The sequence below is a fragment of the Camellia sinensis genome, chromosome 14 (assembly GCF_055761805.1).
Source record: "Camellia sinensis isolate YWXY chromosome 14, ASM5576180v1, whole genome shotgun sequence".
NCBI lineage: Eukaryota > Viridiplantae > Streptophyta > Magnoliopsida > Ericales > Theaceae > Camellia > Camellia sinensis.
In genome coordinates, this window is record NC_138974.1 from 56,003,707 (window position 1) to 56,022,604 (window position 18,898).

At 33.2% G+C, this 18,898-nt stretch overlaps 1 protein-coding gene across 7 annotated transcripts; it reads left to right on the forward strand.

Annotated features, from left to right (window-relative positions):
• Nucleotides 1-9,890: 9,890 nt before the first annotated feature.
• NET4A (Kinase interacting (KIP1-like) family protein) lies at nt 9,891-17,564 on the forward strand. Of its 7 annotated transcripts, none has more exons than XM_028214119.2 (6): nt 9,891-9,974; nt 10,120-10,159; nt 10,749-10,911; nt 13,286-13,337; nt 14,622-14,733; nt 15,523-17,564. In XM_028214119.2, the coding sequence occupies exons 4-6, from the start codon at nt 13,323-13,325 to the stop codon at nt 17,235-17,237; spliced, it is 1,842 nt and encodes a 613-aa protein (XP_028069920.2). In that variant the 5' UTR covers nt 9,891-9,974; nt 10,120-10,159; nt 10,749-10,911; nt 13,286-13,322; the 3' UTR covers nt 17,238-17,564. The 7 variants fall into 7 exon arrangements, with proteins under 7 accessions (XP_028069920.2, XP_028069927.2, XP_082762146.1 ...); XM_082906020.1 differs by having other exon boundaries at nt 9,910-9,974; nt 10,065-10,159; XM_082906023.1 differs by having other exon boundaries at nt 9,922-9,974; nt 10,682-10,911.
• Nucleotides 17,565-18,898: the final 1,334 nt, after the last annotated feature.

The window sequence follows — 18,898 nt, forward strand, 5'->3', positions numbered from 1 at the left end:
CAGAGATCTCTGTAACAGTAACAGTAGACAGTAGGTGCTAAGGATGCCACAATACAGTTCAAAATATAGGATATACATTCATTCAGTTAACAGTAATCAGTTCAGAAAACAGTACAGTTCAGTTGTTCAGAAAATAATCATTTGTGAACATATCTTTACACAATCGTTACTCACAGAGTTCGGCCTACAGTATGCTAGAGCGTGTCTCCCCAATCGCCAACCCTACACAGTTAACAGATTGAACACACTAAGCTACACAGTTGGGAAAGATAACAACTTAATCCCTAATGCCTCGGTGTGTTCTACATCTATATCCTCAACAAGATGCCTTAAACTCGGCCTAAGAATGTCTAGAATGGGATGAGGATGCAAAGATGCACATTTAAAAGCATTTTCAGGATTTTCAGAAAAACAGAGTCCCGCTCCAGCGCAGGTTTCCCCGTTCGAGCGTACAAGCAAACAAAGGTACACGCTCGAGCGTAAACTTTCACGCTCGAGCGTACTGTAAAAGTACTGGATGGGTGAAATCCCCGCTCGACGCCCCCTCGAGCTTGAGACATGACTCCGCTCGAGCGCCCAATCCTCCGCTCAAGCGGACTGTAAAACAGTGCAAGATGCTGGAAGCTCGATTTTACCGCTCGAGCGGCACTTCCCCCCGCTCGAGCGGACGACTGAAATCTGGAAATCCCAGATTCGAGCTCCAGGTTCAAAACCAAGCTCAAAAGCATCAAAACCAATCCTCTTGGGCCCATTTTCTGGAAAACATTTATAAACACATAGAATAACATGTTTCAAAGCTCAATTTTAAGAAATCAAAGCCCAAGGGTGTTTAATTCAAACTCATTCAAACTCAATTTAAACCATTTTTCAAGCACAAGATGAACATGCAAACATGCATGAATTCAAACCATTTCAAAGCTTCGATTTGATGCTCTAAAGAGCCAATTCTTTTCAAAACATGATGAAATCATGGACTACACTCAAGACATGAACATGCATGTAACATTTTGCCATGAAAACAACTCAAAATCCAACAATACTACCATGCATGCAAAGATTGGGCTTCAATTCACCATTAATGAACCAATTCATGACTTAGCTCTACAATTAGACATGAACCATGCATGAATCAACTTAAACACAAGTCAAAAGGATGAAATTCATACCTAGGTTCCTTGAATGCAAGTCTAGAGGTTCAAATTAACAATCCACACTTCAATCTTCAAGCAATTCTACCAATGAACTCAAGATCCACTCAATTCTCTCTCACTCTCTATCTTGGTCGGTTGAGTCTAAGGAATGAGCTGATGGAATGTGTATGAATGAGTGTAATGAGGCTCAAAGATGATTCAAGTAGTGGGCCACTTAAGTGGCATTAAGGTAATTAAGCCTAACTCTTTAATTAGCTTATTTTAATCTAATCTAATCATACCTAATCAATTTTCAAATAAATATACCATAAAATTACATTAATTATAACGCTCATAAAACATCAATCGGTTACTAATTCGGCCGCCGATAAGGCCTTCAATTAAACGCTCAAACATGAACAGATAAAATAAACAATCAACAGATAGAATGCAATTCAAACAGATGTATTCATTCAATTCAGTTTCAATTTCGGTCAGTCAGTTCAGTACTTTAATCAGTTCAACTATCAGTCATAATCAGTCTCGGTTAACAGTAATTAGCAGTTAATCAGTCATTAATCGGTAAACAGTATGAGGGTTGTTACACTTTCACTACCGACCCGCATCCCCCTTAAGCAATAAAGATGCCAAGGTCACCTTTAATGTCCCATCTTTGATGCCAAGCATCTCAAACGTCTTCGTCATCTACTCCAGCCACTCATTAGCCTTAAGTGGCTCCTTAAGATCCCTAACAAACTCATCCGGATTAGATCGGAAGAACTCCCTCTTCAAAAAGGAAGGCCCTGCATCAACAACCTGGGCCTGAACTGGATTCTCAGCTCTGAGAACGCCTATGGATTTCCTCATAGCTCCTGCTATCTTGCGGGCTAAGGCACCCATGGCCTGCTGACCCGCTAGCTCGGCCACACTGGCCTGACTAACACCCTCCTGCTGCGCCGGAACCTCATCCGGTATAGGCATCTCCTGCTTCCTAGGCCTACCTCGCTTACCACCACGTCCTCGTCTTGACATCCTAATAAAGGTAACGAAGAACGTTAGCACATTCACAAATGTGCCGAAGCTATAACACTCGCGTCCTAAAACATTGGACAACTGTAATTCATTCCACGTAAGCACATAATCACATAAACACCTACGAATTTCATTTCTGGATAATGATAGTCCCGAGGCGTTACTAGAGTTCCGATTAGAAACAGCATTGATCAAATACTTTTCCAACAAGACCCACAGAAACCCAACGATCCAATCAACATCCTAGAAACTAAATCCCATACCCAAATAGTCACATAAACATGTTATCACATCAGCATATAACACTACATCTAAGTCTCTATCAAGCGAGACGAACCCATTGTGGTACTAACCACTTCCCGCGTACCCAAAGTATTTGAACCTAGTACGCTTTGATACCGAGTTGTAACGCCCTCAAAATAAACCCATAACATCATACATTCACGATAAAGAAAAGAGATTTCATATTATAATCATTAGAGTATTCTTACAAAAGGTATTACATGTTGACAACAAAAGTAAATGCCCTATTGACTTACAACTTTTCAAGTCAACACTTGGTTACAAAATGAGAGTACTAACTCTACACAAAGTAAGCCCTTGGCTTGATATACATGTAATACAACAAAAATAACAAAAAGGATCTAACAGCCTCATGCCTCCCAAGCTACATCCTTGGAGGTGGCATAGCACCTGCACCTGAAAATGATGTCCCATATAGGGTGAGCCAACGCCCAATAGAGATATGCTAAACATAATATGAGCAATAACTAAAACATGAACATTTGATAAATGTTTAACTCACATAAATCAATTCATAATTCATTTCAATTACATGACAAATATGTCCATGTTTCATTCCATTTTCCATTACTTATCCAGTTCTCAATTTATGAATAAGGCTCAGAACCTGGCCAATAATTTAATGAGACTATAACTCATATCAACAATACTTCTATACTTCACAATAGATACACATATTCGTTGTATCAACACTTCAATAGATACACATATTTGCTGTTTCAATGGAGTCCATCCCCTATCTCCTCCCAAATAAGATCCGGTTTAGGAGTCCATCCTCTATTTTTCCCTAAACCGTGGAGTACATCCCCTATCTCCTCTCACACAACACAATGTATATAAGCATCTATCATATACATGATCAATCAATATACAAATTTGATGTATTATTTCACTCATCATAATCAATGACATACAACCGATTAGTTTTAATTCGCCTAATCATCATGCAATGTCTACAACAATCAAGACTATCCTCCACCGATAGCCTAAAGTAATTATTTCTAAACAGACAATAATTATATCAACAGATAATTTATCAACATTTTCAAAGGTGAGTGATTAATGAATCCAACTCCACCATGCTAGCTTATAATGAGCCAATTTCATCATTTCCACTCAATTTCATATTCCCATAATAAATGTCATTAATTACACTAATGACCCAAATATACCCAAACATGGTATTTTTCCCCTTATTCTCAACATTGACCCAAAGATCCAAATATTATCAACAACATCAATAACCTCATTTTTAGACCCAAAACACATATGTTTGAATCAAAAGAACAAAACCTCTCTTTCCAATATAATACATCTCAAACCCTAACTTCCCAAATCAAACCATTTATACAAAAAGCTCAACATTTAGGTTAAAGCTTATAAAAATGAGTAGTTATCCCTATCTCAAAGTCGGAGCTCAAAGGAAGAAGGTGAAGAAATTCGAAATGCTCCAAATCTCAAAATTTTCGGATTGATAGGTAGCCCTAGACAAGCTCCATACTTTTTACAAAAGGACAAGGCTAGAAACACACTAGAACTAGATCAAACCTTAGAGAGAAGGTGAAATGTAGTGAGATAAGCTCTCAAAATAGGTTTTTGAAAAGTAAGAGAGAGAGTGAGAGTTGAAAAAATGATTTAAAATCACCCAGCTGCCATCTGATATACGACTAGTTCGCTCGAGCGGAGAATAGGACGCTCGAGCGTCAAACACAAAAACTGGACCCGCTCGAGCGTCAAGACACAATTGCAAAACACACCTGTTCGAGCGCAAAGAGAAATCTGCTCGAGCGTAGATTACACTCTCCCAGTATTTTTACAGACATTGAACACCCGCTCGAGCGTAAGGATACCCGCTCGAGTGCGACCCGCTCGAGCATAAGGAAATCCGCTCGAGCGTGAAAAACACATTTGCAGAACTTTTGCAGACGGACAAACTACTGAAGGTGTGCAAACTCCGCTCGAGCGCGAAAGGATCCGCTTGAGCGGACCATCAAAAATCTGGGCAACAAGAAATGGGACTAAAGCTCAACCAACCTATTCGAAACATGCCCAAGACATTTCTAAACTCCAATCCAAAGCATTAAAGGACAGAAATGAAATACAGACAACCACAACTATCAACGGAACCGAATTCGGAATACAGTAAATAAGTAAGGAAAAACTGGGATCGCTATAAGTTTTGAGTTATGTGTTTGATTACGATTTGAGTGTGAAGTTTTGTTTTGAGTTTAAAATATTAAAATTAAAAAGATTAAAATATTTACAAAATAAATAAAAATTATATATTTAAAATAAAAAATAAAAATTTTTAAAACATTTTTTAATATTTTAAAAAATAAATCCAAAAATACTATTCCAGACACTGTTTGTTTCTTTCAAACTTGTTCTCTAATCCAAAAATATTTTTTAATATTTTAAAAAGAAGGACAATAAAGTCATTTACTATATATAAAAAAAAGTAACACCGTTTGTTCTAATTTGACAGAAGGGGAAATTTGGAGAATGTCAGACAAAGTAGGAGAGGTTACTATAATTATTGAAACTATAGGGAAGGTTTTTATATTTGCCAAAAATCTCAGAAAATTTATTTATAAAACCTTTTTTTATATGTAACCTGTTGAATGTTGAAAGCTTACGAAAATTATATTATTATTATTATTATTATTATTACTTTATTAATGAAAGTTGGATTTTGTGTCCAAATATTTACGGTCGTGTTCGTCTCTTATTTTTTTATTTAACAAAGAAAGGAAAAGAAAGAGAGATAAATAAGAGAAGTGAGACGTAAATCTTGACTTTAAGTTTTTATGAATTTTTTTTTATCACTCGAGTGATATACAGTATATAATAAAATATTTTATTTTATTTTTATTTATTTAAATTGTATATGTATTGCATGTATTAATTCTTAGTTATTATTTATTAATATGAGAGAGCTAGAAGCGGCGTTCTCGTTTGAGAAATTTAATCAAAATCTCTCAATTTGACCCTTATTTGATGAAAAGAACAACTTAATTTATTTTGTTTCATAAATTCCTTAAGAAAGAAATACATAATTAAGTAAGGACAAAATAATATATATATATATATATATATATTGGACAATATTACCAGAATTATATGTTATTGTCAAACTGAGTAATGTTACTGTGAGACAGAATAAATGTTACTGTTAAATAGAGTAGCATGCTACTGTTTATATCAATTTCGGCAGTAATAATTTTTTTTTTATTTAAGAATTTTATAGTCAACATGAATCTTATTTGATAGATCTTAATGAGAGGATCTTAAAAATACTAATTTTATTAAAAACTGACATCTACCTCAAAAGTTATATTATTTTAAAGTTTAATATTTTGGTAATAGTGCTATGTGTTAGACTTTTCAAAGAAAATTTTTGGGCAAATTACAAAAAAACCCTAAGATTTTGCATGTTTTTTAATTTAAACCCCATAATTTCAATTTTGACATATTAAACCCTGGATCCGTTTGATTGAACTAATGGAATCTGGGCAAAATTTTCAGATTCAAACATACATGTTCAAACACTTGTATCTCCCTTGTTGTAACTTTGTTTCACCTTATTTTTGTGTCGTTGGGTTCACCTCATTGTCTAGTTTTCATTCTATCCCTCATATGCTTTGTTCTATCTCTTTTTGTGTGCCATTGGAACTTCAAAAGTTGGCCAAAATAAGATTTTTCTCTATTTGGGCAAAATTTTCAGATTCAAACAAACATGTTCAAGCACTTGTATCTTCTTCGTCGTAACTCTGTTTTGCTTCATTTTTACGTCGTTGGATTCACCTCATGATCTAGTTTTTGTTCCACCTCTTATAAACTTTGTTCACTCTTTTTTTGCATACTGTCGGAGCTCCGACATTGGCCAAAAATAAGATTTTTTTCTCTTTGGGCAAAATTTTCATATTCAAATCCACATGTTCAAGCATTTGTATATCTCTCATCATAACTTTGTTTTCGCCTCATTTTTACATTGTTCGATTCACCTCATGGCATAATTTTCATTTCACCCCTTATGCTCTTTATTTCACCTCATTTTGCATGCCGTCAAAACTTCAAAAATTGGCCAAAAATAAAAATTCTCTCTTTTTTCTCCCTTCTATTTTCTATTTCCATACTTCTTCATTCCTACTTTCTTTCCACAATTATTCTCTTTTTTCCTTTTCCTTCATGGCCCTTCAACCGTGCTCGTGGTGGTTATCGAACCTTTGATGGTGGCGATGTTGTTGAGTATGAATGTATATAATTTACAAGAACGGAAAGAATCATAAGAATGGAGGAAGGGCCATGAAGGAAAAGGAAAAGAGAGAATAATTGTTGAAAAGAATGAGGAAGGAAGAAGTATGGAGATATAAGATAGACGAGAAAAATAAAGAAAAATAAAGGGAAAAAAAAGAGAGAGAAAGAAAGAGAGAGAGAGAGAAAATTTTATTTTTGGCAAACTTTCGGAGCTGCGACAACACGCAAAAAGAGGTAGAACAAGGCGTATAAGGGGTGGAATGAAAACTAGGCCATGAGGTGAATCCAACGATACAAAAATGAGGCAAAACAGAATACGACGACGGAGATACAAATGCTTGAACATGTGTGTTTGAATCTGAAAATTTTGCCTAAATTCCGTTAGTTCAATCAAATGGATATGGACAAAGGTTTCACATTGAAACACGGAAGAAACTCCAGGATTTAATTTGTCAACATTGAAACTCTATGGTTTAAATTGAAAAACACGCGAAACCTTAAGGGTTTTTTTTTTTTTTTGTAATTTGCCCAAAATTTTTTGTGCTTATTTTTAATACATTAAAGTTTATTATGAGGGGATTTTAACTAAATCCCCTTCTCTTTTTTATTGACAAGTAAGCAACAAGATAATGTTGAATGTTGAAGTTAAAAAGGATGTTTATGAATTTTTGGATAAGAATATTTTAGGAAATAGATTAAAAGTTGATTTTTTAGTTTTTTTTTTTTATAAATATATAGAAAAGTAAAAAAGTGATATGATTCAAAAAAACCAAAAAAACTAAAAAAAGCCAAAGTTGTCAAAATGTGCCTTATTTCGACAAAGGGGGTCACAAAAAGTGAGAATGAAATAATTTATAAATTTCTCAAAAAATATAAATTTCTTTAAATTAACTCAAAAAATATTGTCAAGCCATATAACTTTGGTAACAAAAATGATTATTTGCAAGTTAGTTCCAAATCTAAACATTATAATACTTCGTGAATTGTGAGTTGTTTGTATTTTATAATTAAAAAATAGAATGAAAGAAGAAGAAGATAGTGATATTGGTTGAGGCCTGCAAATTGCAACATGAAATAAGTAAGGAAGGAAGGAAGGAAGGAAGGGCGTCATGTCAATCTTACTTACTAATGAGGTTCGGGACCCACACGTAAACGAAACGGAAGTTACTTTCCGAACTGTAATTTATTACTTATTATTATATAAACCTACCTTCGAAAATTACTTCCCATCTTACCATTTTTAACATTTCACCCCCAATAAAACTTACATTTTCACTTATAAAATTTCAAAAAAAAATAAAATCAATTGTGAAAAACATCTTGAAAAATATTGATATGATATACGGTCATCATGGTTAATGTAAAAATAAATGTTAGATTCATTCTATTATGTTTATCATTAATTTGTTAACATAAATGGCTGTTTTGAAAAATTGGTTGAATGTTGATTTTTCGAATTTTTTTAATAAAATGAATTAAAAATAAAGAAGTGATATGTAACAAAATAGGTTAAAAGTCAAAATTTAATTTTTAACTATGTTCCAAAATTAGGCAAAAATTAATATGACATGTTCTACTATTTATATTCATTTTCAATATTTAAGATAGTATAAACATAGATACAAAAATATGATAAATCTATATATTATATAAGATGGTGTTATTTATATATATTATGATAAATCTATATATTATGTTAATTTTCCTTCCTTTATTTTTTTGAGATTTATTAGAAAATCATTTTTTAAGTGTTTGTATCCCAATTAGTTTATAAGATATTTTTGTATTATAAATTATTTGAACATTTGATCTACCCAATCATAATTCTCATATTTAAAAAATTTTATAGACATTTATACCCTTGCAAATATTTTTTGAACGGTTAACAATTTGGTGATATAAACATTTATATTTTACAATGTGAATATTCATATTGACGGTGTGAACATTCATATTGATGGTGTGAACATTTACATCACAGAACATTCGCACTGTAAATGTGAATATTATTAGAGATATTTTGTTAACTATGTCACCCATAAGACTTATTGGAATATAAGAAAATAATGTAAACTAAATAAAACATACGTAGGTGAAAAGGATTTATGAAAAAATATCCATTTTTTATTTTTTTTTACTCATTACTTTAGACATATTTTTGTAGAATAAAGACAATATAAAGGGAGTGTTTGGAAAAAGAGTTGGGTTAAAATAGCTCATTAAAAGACAAAATAAGTTAAAATAGTGAATTAAATAAAATGTCATATGCAATTTATAATTATTTTACATTTTTTTTTCACAATCATCAAATCAATTATAATGAAAAGCCAATTAACTTTCCGAATAAAATTATTTTAGTCTGACTAAATTAATTAACTAAAATAATTAAAAAAATTAATTGAAATAATCAACCTCCCAAATAAGGTCAAAAGTGTTTTTATTTTTTGGAATGGCAAAAGTGTAAGTGTTTTTATGACAAAAAAAAAAAAAGGAAAATGTTTTTTTCCCCTAATTTCACTCCCGAATAGCTCGAAATTTAGAAGAGAGAGAGAGAGAGGGGGAAGAGGAGGAGCTCCGCCCGTCGATCGTCGCTCGTCGTCGCCTGATCGTCGCCCGCCCTGCCTCGTTGCAGCTCGTCGTCACAGCTCATTGTCGCAGCCCCGCCGTCGCCTCCGCCTCCACCCCGAATTTGTTGGCCCCCTCCAGTCCTTCTTCTTCCTCCTCCTCCTCCTTCCTTCTCTTCTTCTTCTTCCTTCTTCTTTTGAATTTTTTTTTTTTTTCAAAAACGACATCATTTTTGAATAAGGGGGATTCGGAGGCTCAAATTTGAGCTCCCTAGTACGACTCGAAAAAAAAAAAAAAAAGGAAAAAGGAATAGAAAAAAAAGGTATGAATACCACCGAATATATATATTTAGGGCAAATTACATATACACCCCTCCAGGTTTGACAAAATTACAGATACCCCTGAGGTTTGAGAAATTACGAATTCCCCCATGAATGCTATATTTGCATAAGAAATTAGGGGGTAATTTGTTATGAAATATAAACCCCAGGGGGTAAATTGTTATGAAAATACAAACCTCAGGGGGCGGGATGTAATTTCCGAAACTTCAGAGGGGTATCTGTAATTTAACCAAACCTGAAGGGGTGTATATGTAATTTGCCCATATATTTATAGGGAATGAAAGCTCTAGTTTGACTTTGGAATTCCATGTGATACGAGTGAGGAGCAACTCGTCGGATTAGAAAGGTCAGTTTTTTCCCACCCTCTCTACACTTTCCTCTGTCCATCAAAAACTAGCTCCCCAATCGGGGCCCTCTCTCTCTCTCTCTCTCTCAGAGTTTCGGATTCGTTCTTCATTCTTCTTACAAATCTGATTCGCATCCTCCTATAGTTTTGGTGTTGCTGAATCTGCAAGATTCTCGGAGAAAAAGGTCAGATCAGCTCAAGTCTTGTTCTATATTATTTGTCTTTGTAATTTCCAGAGTTTTTCAAAATTTCCTAATCTGTCGTTTCTTTTTGTAATGCTGTTTCTCGATTGTAATCGAAATTATTTGGACATTTTCCCATGATTTCTCCCTAATAATTGTCAATAAACACTTTGATTTTCATTCACAAGCCCTGATCTCTCAAGTACGAACTGAGCGTCTCACTCTCTATAGATTTATATCTACTTTACCCTCTCACATCGATATTGAACATTTCGATTCTAATTTTATCTATATTAGTGTCTTCCTAACCAAAAAGAGAAAATTCTTCATATAAAAGTTTGATTTTCTTCGAAGTAAGGATTTACATTTACGAGAAAAATCAAAGTAATTGGGCCATGTTTAGATATTTTCCTCCTCGAAAATTCATTTGTCTTCGTGTTTTGCGTGAATAACAAGGGCATAATACAAGTGTTTATCACCGCAATCTCCTTATTTTTCGTTAATAATTTTTATTTATTTATGCAGGTCTGATATTTTGTTTGTTTGTTTGGGGTATTGTCTTCCTGTGTTTTTGGTGTTTTGTGTCTTGCAGAGTGAGACGATTGGAACCGAATGGCGTGGATATAGCTGGAGGCCTCGTTTGGACAGTTGTGAATCTAGCGGTCCAAATTCCATATATTTTAGTATATATCTTCTCTAATAAGCCTTGGCGCGCTTTTGGCGGGACGTGTCGTCCACTCTCCACTTAAATCAAGGTACGTGTCCATCTCCAACTTTATATCTTGACACGTGTCCTTAGACCGCTTCATTATCCGGAAAATATATTATACATTCCAAATTTTCTATTAAATTACGGAATACACATTTGGTCATTTATGATTGTTTAGACCTTATCTATTTAGGTGTATTTAAATTATATTACTTTTTTATTCTATTATTTCAAATTTAATTTATATTTTACATTTTTTTCCGTAAAAAATAAAAAAATATAACACCTTCCAAATAACCCTTAAAATTTAAGTCTTGTTTGTCACAATTTAAAAAAATAAAAAAATTACTATCTTATTTAAGTCACATCATCTTATTTAAGTTACAACACCTCTCTATTACATCATTTCAAACTCAATCCATACCCAATTCATATTTTATAAAAAGTCAAAAAATATACTTATTTAGATCATTCCAAACCACCCCTATCCCTACCATTATTACCCTTATTATCGAGGGCTGACATATACCTATCTATTTTTATCTGCTTTAGAAAATCAATTATTAAATAATTTGAAATTGATCAAATGATCAACTAAGGTCCATTTTAAATTTTTTTATAGTTATATCATCTTTTTATTTTTTATATATTTTTAAAAAATAAAATAAAAAAAACTCAGCTTTTAATCTGCTTTTAATTTACTTTTCAAAGCAACCCTAACATTATTTAGCTGGTACTCTGTCGATTTATTTAATTACTTTATTAAGTAAATATGTCTCACTCAAATTTATGCTCACTTTGGCCTCGAGGAGGCTTAAAAATTTAAGAATAAGATTTGAAGTATTGAGTTTGAGTTATCCATGGGAATTGTTACATATTTGTTCAGTGGTTAATTTTTTTAAAAAAATTATGTTCAGTCTTGGCTCTTAATTGGTTATGGACTGGACAATGGCCATTTTTGGTAGGGCTTATTTTCAGCTTATTTCAGTTTTTAACTTAATTTAAGCTATTTTGATGTGTTTGGTTCAGCTTAACAATATGACTTATAGCTTTTTATAACTCAAAAATCAACTTATTCTTTGAGTGGGGGAGGAGAAGCTTAATTTATAAGTAAAAAATCAGCTTATGTTCACAATTATAAGTTATAAGCGGTTAGGCCATAAGTTATAATCACTTTCCCACACAGTTCTACCAAACGGGGCCAATGGACCATTGAAGTGTTTTATTATTATATTATTTTTTAATAAGGAATAGTTGCACTCGCGTTATTGGGAAATAGTGAATAATAGTTTGATAATTGTGTTCAGTTTTTTTTTTATTACTATTAGTGGGTTAGGATTAACTTTGTTCATATCTGGGTGTATGTGCAACAAGTATATATTGTAGTATGTTTATTTTTCTCAGGTTGTGTAGGCTTCACCTTTCAAGATGGGATGTATATGTGAGAAAGAATGTATATTTATTTTTCTCAGGTTATGTAGAATTCACCATTGTAGATCCAACGTATATATGAGAAAGAATGTATACAAACAGTAATTTACTCATTACAGGTTCAGTTGAAAAGCTCCGAGGGTGGTAGCTTTAACAGTAATTAATACTGAAGTTATTTGTTGTGAGTAAGTTCATATGCTGACTTTGTCAAACACATTTACCAAAACCACATGAGGTTAGATGGTGCTTGAAAGCTCATTCTCACCTACAGTCTTTAATTCCTTTTACTTGAAGGAGTGTTTGCTGATCCTTGTGCCTCATGCTTTATGGGCCACAAACTGGCACTCTTTTTATTTTTTTGATTAAAAAAATAGAAATACATTTACGAAAAATTAAACAAATAACTAAACATTTTTTGTTATATCAGGTTATAGTTTGGAATATATTTTCTTTTATTTTATTATTTTTGGGGAGGGTTGGCTCAGTCTCTTTTTTTATCAGCAAATATTAGTTATTAGATGTTAGATTAGCACACATGAGAAAATATTAGTTGTTAGATGTTAAATTAGCACATATGGGAGAAAATCTCCCCACCCTTGGCAAAGTACCAAAGTGTTTGCACCCCCTTAATTCAACCCCCTAAGGAGAATTAAACTCATGACTTCCTTGAGACTACGCCCTAAGGAAGGCATGTAGCTCAGTCTTTTTTGTTAATCTTTTTTTATTTAAGGTTAATGCCCATTGAGGTTTATGAAATAATAGGGACACCCCATATTTCTTTAAGAAGATTTGATCTGTGGACAAGTCTTTAATAATGCTAAAGGAAAATGATGCTCACAAAAAATGTAACTAAAAATATTCATTTTGAAGATTTGCATAACATCATCATCAAGACTGGCATTACAACTACACTATAGTTTAATAATTTGTACTGCATTTTTCAGCTAAGGTTGTTATGAAAACTTATCCTTTTCATTTCTTTGACCCAGGTCCTTGTATCAACTCTGAAGTGTCACCAAGTCAGAAATGGCTTCATCTTTGGTAAGCAAGTTATACTAAACGCCATCTCATGTAAAATCCTTTAATGATGTTATAGTACATGATTGGAATCCTTGGAATTGTCATATGATCAGTTCCCAAAAAAGAGAAAAAGAAAAAATCCATGGTTTTGGCCTTTGATTGCAAATTTAGCACTTTTGCTTTTCAATGAACTATTCTTCCTGTACACAAATTACCCTAGCAAGCTGCTAGATTCTTAGCATTTAACTTTTCATGGCAGTATTTTGTGTATACATGGTTTGCCTGTAGGAAATTGGATGCAATAAACAATTCCAAACTTCCGTTTCATTTGAGCTAAAAATTGTTATCGAACTGCTTCCTAGATTACAATTTTTCACTTCTTCTATTATAACAATTCATTTTTCTTTTTAATATTTTTTTTTCCGGAAAACTATGCTAACGGATGATTATGGGCTCGATTTATCTTTGACAATTTTGGTCTCATATGATGATTGATGATTGGTCTTAAATCATCATAATATTTAATAATTCTCTCTCTCTCTCTCTCTCTCTCAAAAAAAAAAAAAATAAAAAAAAAAAAATAAATAAATAAAGAAAAAAAAAAGAAGAAGCTTCCTGTTAATCATAATTAATATCCCCCAACAAGATTTGTTTAAGTCAACTGTCACCTCTCGGGGCCCATTTCATCAAGTGCTGATTGGATTACCTGATTCAATCAATGGCTTAATTTTTGTTCATCAAAAAAAAAAAAAAAAAGAAAAAAAAAAAGAAGCTTCCTGTTAATCGTAATTAATATCCCCCAACCAGATTTGTTTAAGTCAACGGTCACCTCTCGGGGTCCATTTCATCAAGTGCTGATTCGATTACCTGATTCAATCAATGGTTTAATTTTTGTTCTTCAGTGATGTATTCCCCATTATTCATACTCATGGATGCTTTTCTAAACCTCTTCTGTGATGATGCATATTGTTATTGGCCATAAAGATATCAATGTTTCCCATTAGAAAGCATTGAATCCTGTCTTCTTGTGTTTTATACGGAAACATTTGATACTCTGGCTGCAAGCATTAATAAGACGTTATCTATAATTTCAACATATGTACCCTTTTATTGATTATGATGATGTCTTCATCTGACAATATCAATGTATTTGTTAAAATGTTTTTTCCATGAGTAGAATTAGTAGGCATTTTACATATTATATGACATATAAACACCCTTTAAGCTATTCAGTTTTATGATATGACCATTCTTTTTTTCTTAAAATGGTTAATGTTCTTCCCCTTTTGTTTCTCCTTATCTCAGGTTAAGTCGAATAAATTCATGAAGAGGACAGAATCAAAAAAGTCACATTCCTGGTGGTGGGATAGCCACATCAGTCCCAAAAACTCTAAGTGGCTAGTAGAAAATCTCGAGGGTAAGCATCTGATATTACATTGTCCTGCTAATATTTTGTATGCATAACTATCCCATGCACACCTGGCAAAGAGATCAAATGCTAAAATAGCTGGGGTGAAGAGAACCAAGATATGCTATATAAAATACGTACAAATGATTAAGACTAAATTGGGACCAACCATCAACTGAACTAGAAACCTCATGTTGTTTTCTGATTCTACAACATATTGTTATGGATGTCTTGAATTGATTACAAGTGCAACCTTAACGCTTAATGGGACCTTTTTATTTTGTCTTGTTAAATCAGTAGATTGCATACATGCTGAAACTAATTTCACGAACTATGTTTGTTAAGCAATTTTGCATCACGAGTTCTTTGCATTTTTTTAAATTTTTTTTATTTTCCTGTTCATTGAATTTTATCTAATTTTATGTTGCATGAAGGCAAACTAAGATGTTCTTGATGAGAAATGTCATTCTTTGTATGAGTAATTCAGTAGTTTAAAGATTCATTGCTGAAATATTAATCACCTGCATTGTGAAATCTGATATGAAACATTTAGACAACATAAAAAATATATATAGGCATTATAAAATTGGCAAATAGGTCTCACAATTGGATAATTATAGCTACACTTTCCTAAAATGGCTATTGATATGTGTTGATCCCATCAATTCGGGGGTGTTAGAAGGTTGTTCTGAGTGAGATCTAAATTATAGAGTTAAAATTACAAAATAATTGCTTGCTCTAATAATTTGGGAAGCCAAATGAAGAACATGAAATTGACAAAAAAGTCATTGACCTCAGATATGGACCAAAGTGTCAAACGGATGTTGAAACTGATCGAAGAGGATGGAGATTCATTTGCTAAAAAAGCTGAGATGTATTATCAGAAGAGGCCGGAATTGATAGCTCGTGTTGAAGAATTCTACCGCTTGTACCGCTCATTGGCTGAGCGTTATGATCATGTTACCGGAGAGCTAAGGAAGACTGTTCCCTCAGATCTCCAATCGCAAGGTTCAGGCATCTCTGATGTTGGTTCTGAGCCGGCCTCCACATGGTCTTTGCCTGACCAAAAGCTTACTCGGCGTAAATCTGGCCCCCGGGCTGCTGGTTTTGAATTTTTCCTTGGTTCTGGTGGAAGTAGCTCAGATTTGTGCAACAAAGAAGGAGATGACTCCTCTACATTGGATTCTGATTCAGAATCAGATGATTCCTCTGTGAACAATTACTCAGCTGCACCGGGCAATGGTGGGGAACAAGGTTTGCGTAGGAAGATTATTGAATTGGAGGTTGAGCTTCGTGATGTGAAAGAGAAGCTTCGGATGCAACAGGAAGAGAATACAGATGGCTCTTCAAGGGGAATTAGAAAAGTACATTCTGAAGGTCTACTCATGAGGATTGCAGGATATGAGGAAGAGATGAGAGATGCAAGAGAAAAGCTCCGGTTCTCAGAAGAAGAGATTGCCAGGTTGAAGATCAAGGTCCAGACAAACAGATCCCAAGAAGTTACCAACAATTTGGAAGCTGAACTTGAATTATCAGAGAAAGATGTCAGGAGTTTGGGAGCCAATTTGGAAACGGAGCAAAAACAGGCAATGGAGATCGGTGAAAAAATTGATGGGTTGAAAGCAGAAGTTTCAGACCCCGATTGCAAGATTCAGACACTTGAGGAAGAGCTGAAAATCACAAAAGAAAAACTTAAAGGTTCGGAGAGAGAAATTGCAAATATGAGAAATGAACTTGAGAATAGCGGATCCACTATTCGACGTTTGCAAGATCAACTAGGATCAGCCCAAAAAGATGTTGCTACTTGGAAAGCCAAGATTGATAAAGAGCAAAGAGAGGTTTCAAAGCTGCAAGATAGAATGTTGAGGTACAAAGCCAGTTTGTCAGATCGCGATCAAGAGATTAGGGGGTTGAAAGAAACGGTTTCCAACGCAAACCAGAGCTTGTCTGAGGAAAACACACAGCTTCAGGCTGAAATTACTAAATTGTCGAAGGAACTTTCTTATTTAGAGGATAATCTCAAAGAATGGGAACATCGGTGCCAATCTCTAGAGGAAGAGATCAGACGAGTCAAGGCTGGTAAAACAGAAATGGAAGGGCTACTTCAAGCTGGAATGGAGCAATTGAAGGTTACATTTAAATTGGAATATGACACGCTGATGGAAGAGAGAGACGAGCTCAATGCAAAAATTGCGACACTCATTGCTGAGGTAAGTGCTAGAGATGATCAGATTGAACATATGGATCAGCATTTGAAGCAATTGCACATGGAACACGTTGAGTTGATCGCTGGGACTGAAGGTGGGCATAGAAAGGTTGAAGAACTGAGATCAAGAGTCAGAGAACTGGAGGAGGAGGTTGAGAAGCAAAGAGAGGTGATAATAGAAGGGGCAGAAGAGAAACGAGAGGCAATTCGGCAACTGTGCTTCTCACTGGAGCATTATAGGAATGGGTATCATCGGCTTCGACAGGCTTTTGTAGGGCACAAACGATTTCCAGTGATGGCTGCCTAATGTTAGTATCTGACATTGGGCACATTCGTCTTCCTGGGAGTCTCTCAATTTTTTTGGATTTTTTTTTGCCATTTTGAATTCACTTGTAATTTTCCTTCTCACGAAAGTTTGGAGTTTTCGTTTTGGTTTTACAAGGCATGGCTGCTGGCCTTATGATTACTTTTGTTTTGCTGCTATTTTAGGGCAGTAGCAGCAGTACGGCCTTGTGCAATATTTGTTTTGTAATTTAATTTTTATATTTTGGGTGAGACTTCTTTTTTCTTTCTGATGTAGCAAAAAAATAATAAATATTGGGTAGCAGCTACGACTTTTTGCTTAGGAAACAAACGCTCCATCCACTGGGCGACGGGCATCTAAGTTACCAAACAAATGAAGTTGATTTTCTTTATTTTCTTAAGCTGCGTTTGGATCATTAATTTAAAGATAAATTATAAATACACTTTTTGAGGTTTGTTTAAAGTATAAATTATTTTCTGTAACTTAAAAAATTACAAATACTTCCTTGTTAATATTTTTTATTTAATAGAATTAACTAAAAAAATGAAATTCATAATTGCTCTCTTATACAATAATAAAATTATATAAATTATTAATTGAAACATATTTTTAATATCATTAAAAATTGTTAATTAACTTGATTAATCAATAAAAAAGACGATTTATTATGAAATTAGAAACCTCAGGAGGTGGAATATAATTTCCAAAACCATAGGGGTGATTTATATTTTAATTAAACCTCAGGGGTGTATTTGTAATTTATTCTTAATTTAAATAAAGATTTGAAAAACACTCATATTTTTCTTTTTATTTTTAAATCTTTATCCAAATCTATGATCCAAACACATTTTAGGGGCTATTGGGAACTCTTAAATAAGCCACATCTTTTTTTTTTTATTTTTTTTTTTTGTCCTTAGTGATTTTTTTTCTTCAAAATTATGTCAATTTTTTTATTATTTTTTATATATAACTTTTTTGGTCCGTCTTGTGTAGCTAGATTTAAAAAATTGAAAAAGTCAAAATAAACAAAAAAAAAAAAAATCCAATATTTTGTTGATTTTTTTGTCATTTCTGAACATTTATTTTTTATAGAATTTTTTTTATTATTATTTTTTAAATTTTCGTTTTGTTTTGTCAAGGAGAATATAGAAAGTTAAAATTTTTGAATTCTTTTTATAAAAAATTCACTATATATGAAAATAAGCCAACAAAAAATTACCAAAAAAATAAACCCAAACACTCGTAAGTGTGTGCAGTACATTGCTCTTATTTCATACCATAGTCTTGGAGCAAGTATGTGTCAAGACTTCTTTATTCACCAAAGCTATTCTCACTTTACTACTGTTTGCTTGACAAACTGGGGTGTTTTTTACTTTTTAACCTATTTTGGGTCATATCATCTTTACACTTTTTTACATATTTTTTTTTTAAAAAGAAAAATTAAAAATTAATTTTTAACTAATTTCTCAAAACAAATCATAAATGGTGTACTAGAATAAAAGTGCAGTTCTAAATAGAAGTTTTCGTTGATGATGTTTTCACCATTGGATATTATGGTGAGTTGTCCAATTTTTTTATTTTATTTTATTTTTGGTTGATTTTGTCCATTTTTTTTATTCCATCAATAATGGAATGATGCTTCCCATCTCAAGGGTGAAATGACC

Coding starts and splice junctions, on each gene's coding strand:
- NET4A (XM_028214119.2), top strand. Junction 14,734..15,522: donor GCTAGTAGAAAATCTCGAGG/GTAAGCATCTGA, acceptor CATTGACCTCAG/ATATGGACCAAAGTGTCAAA.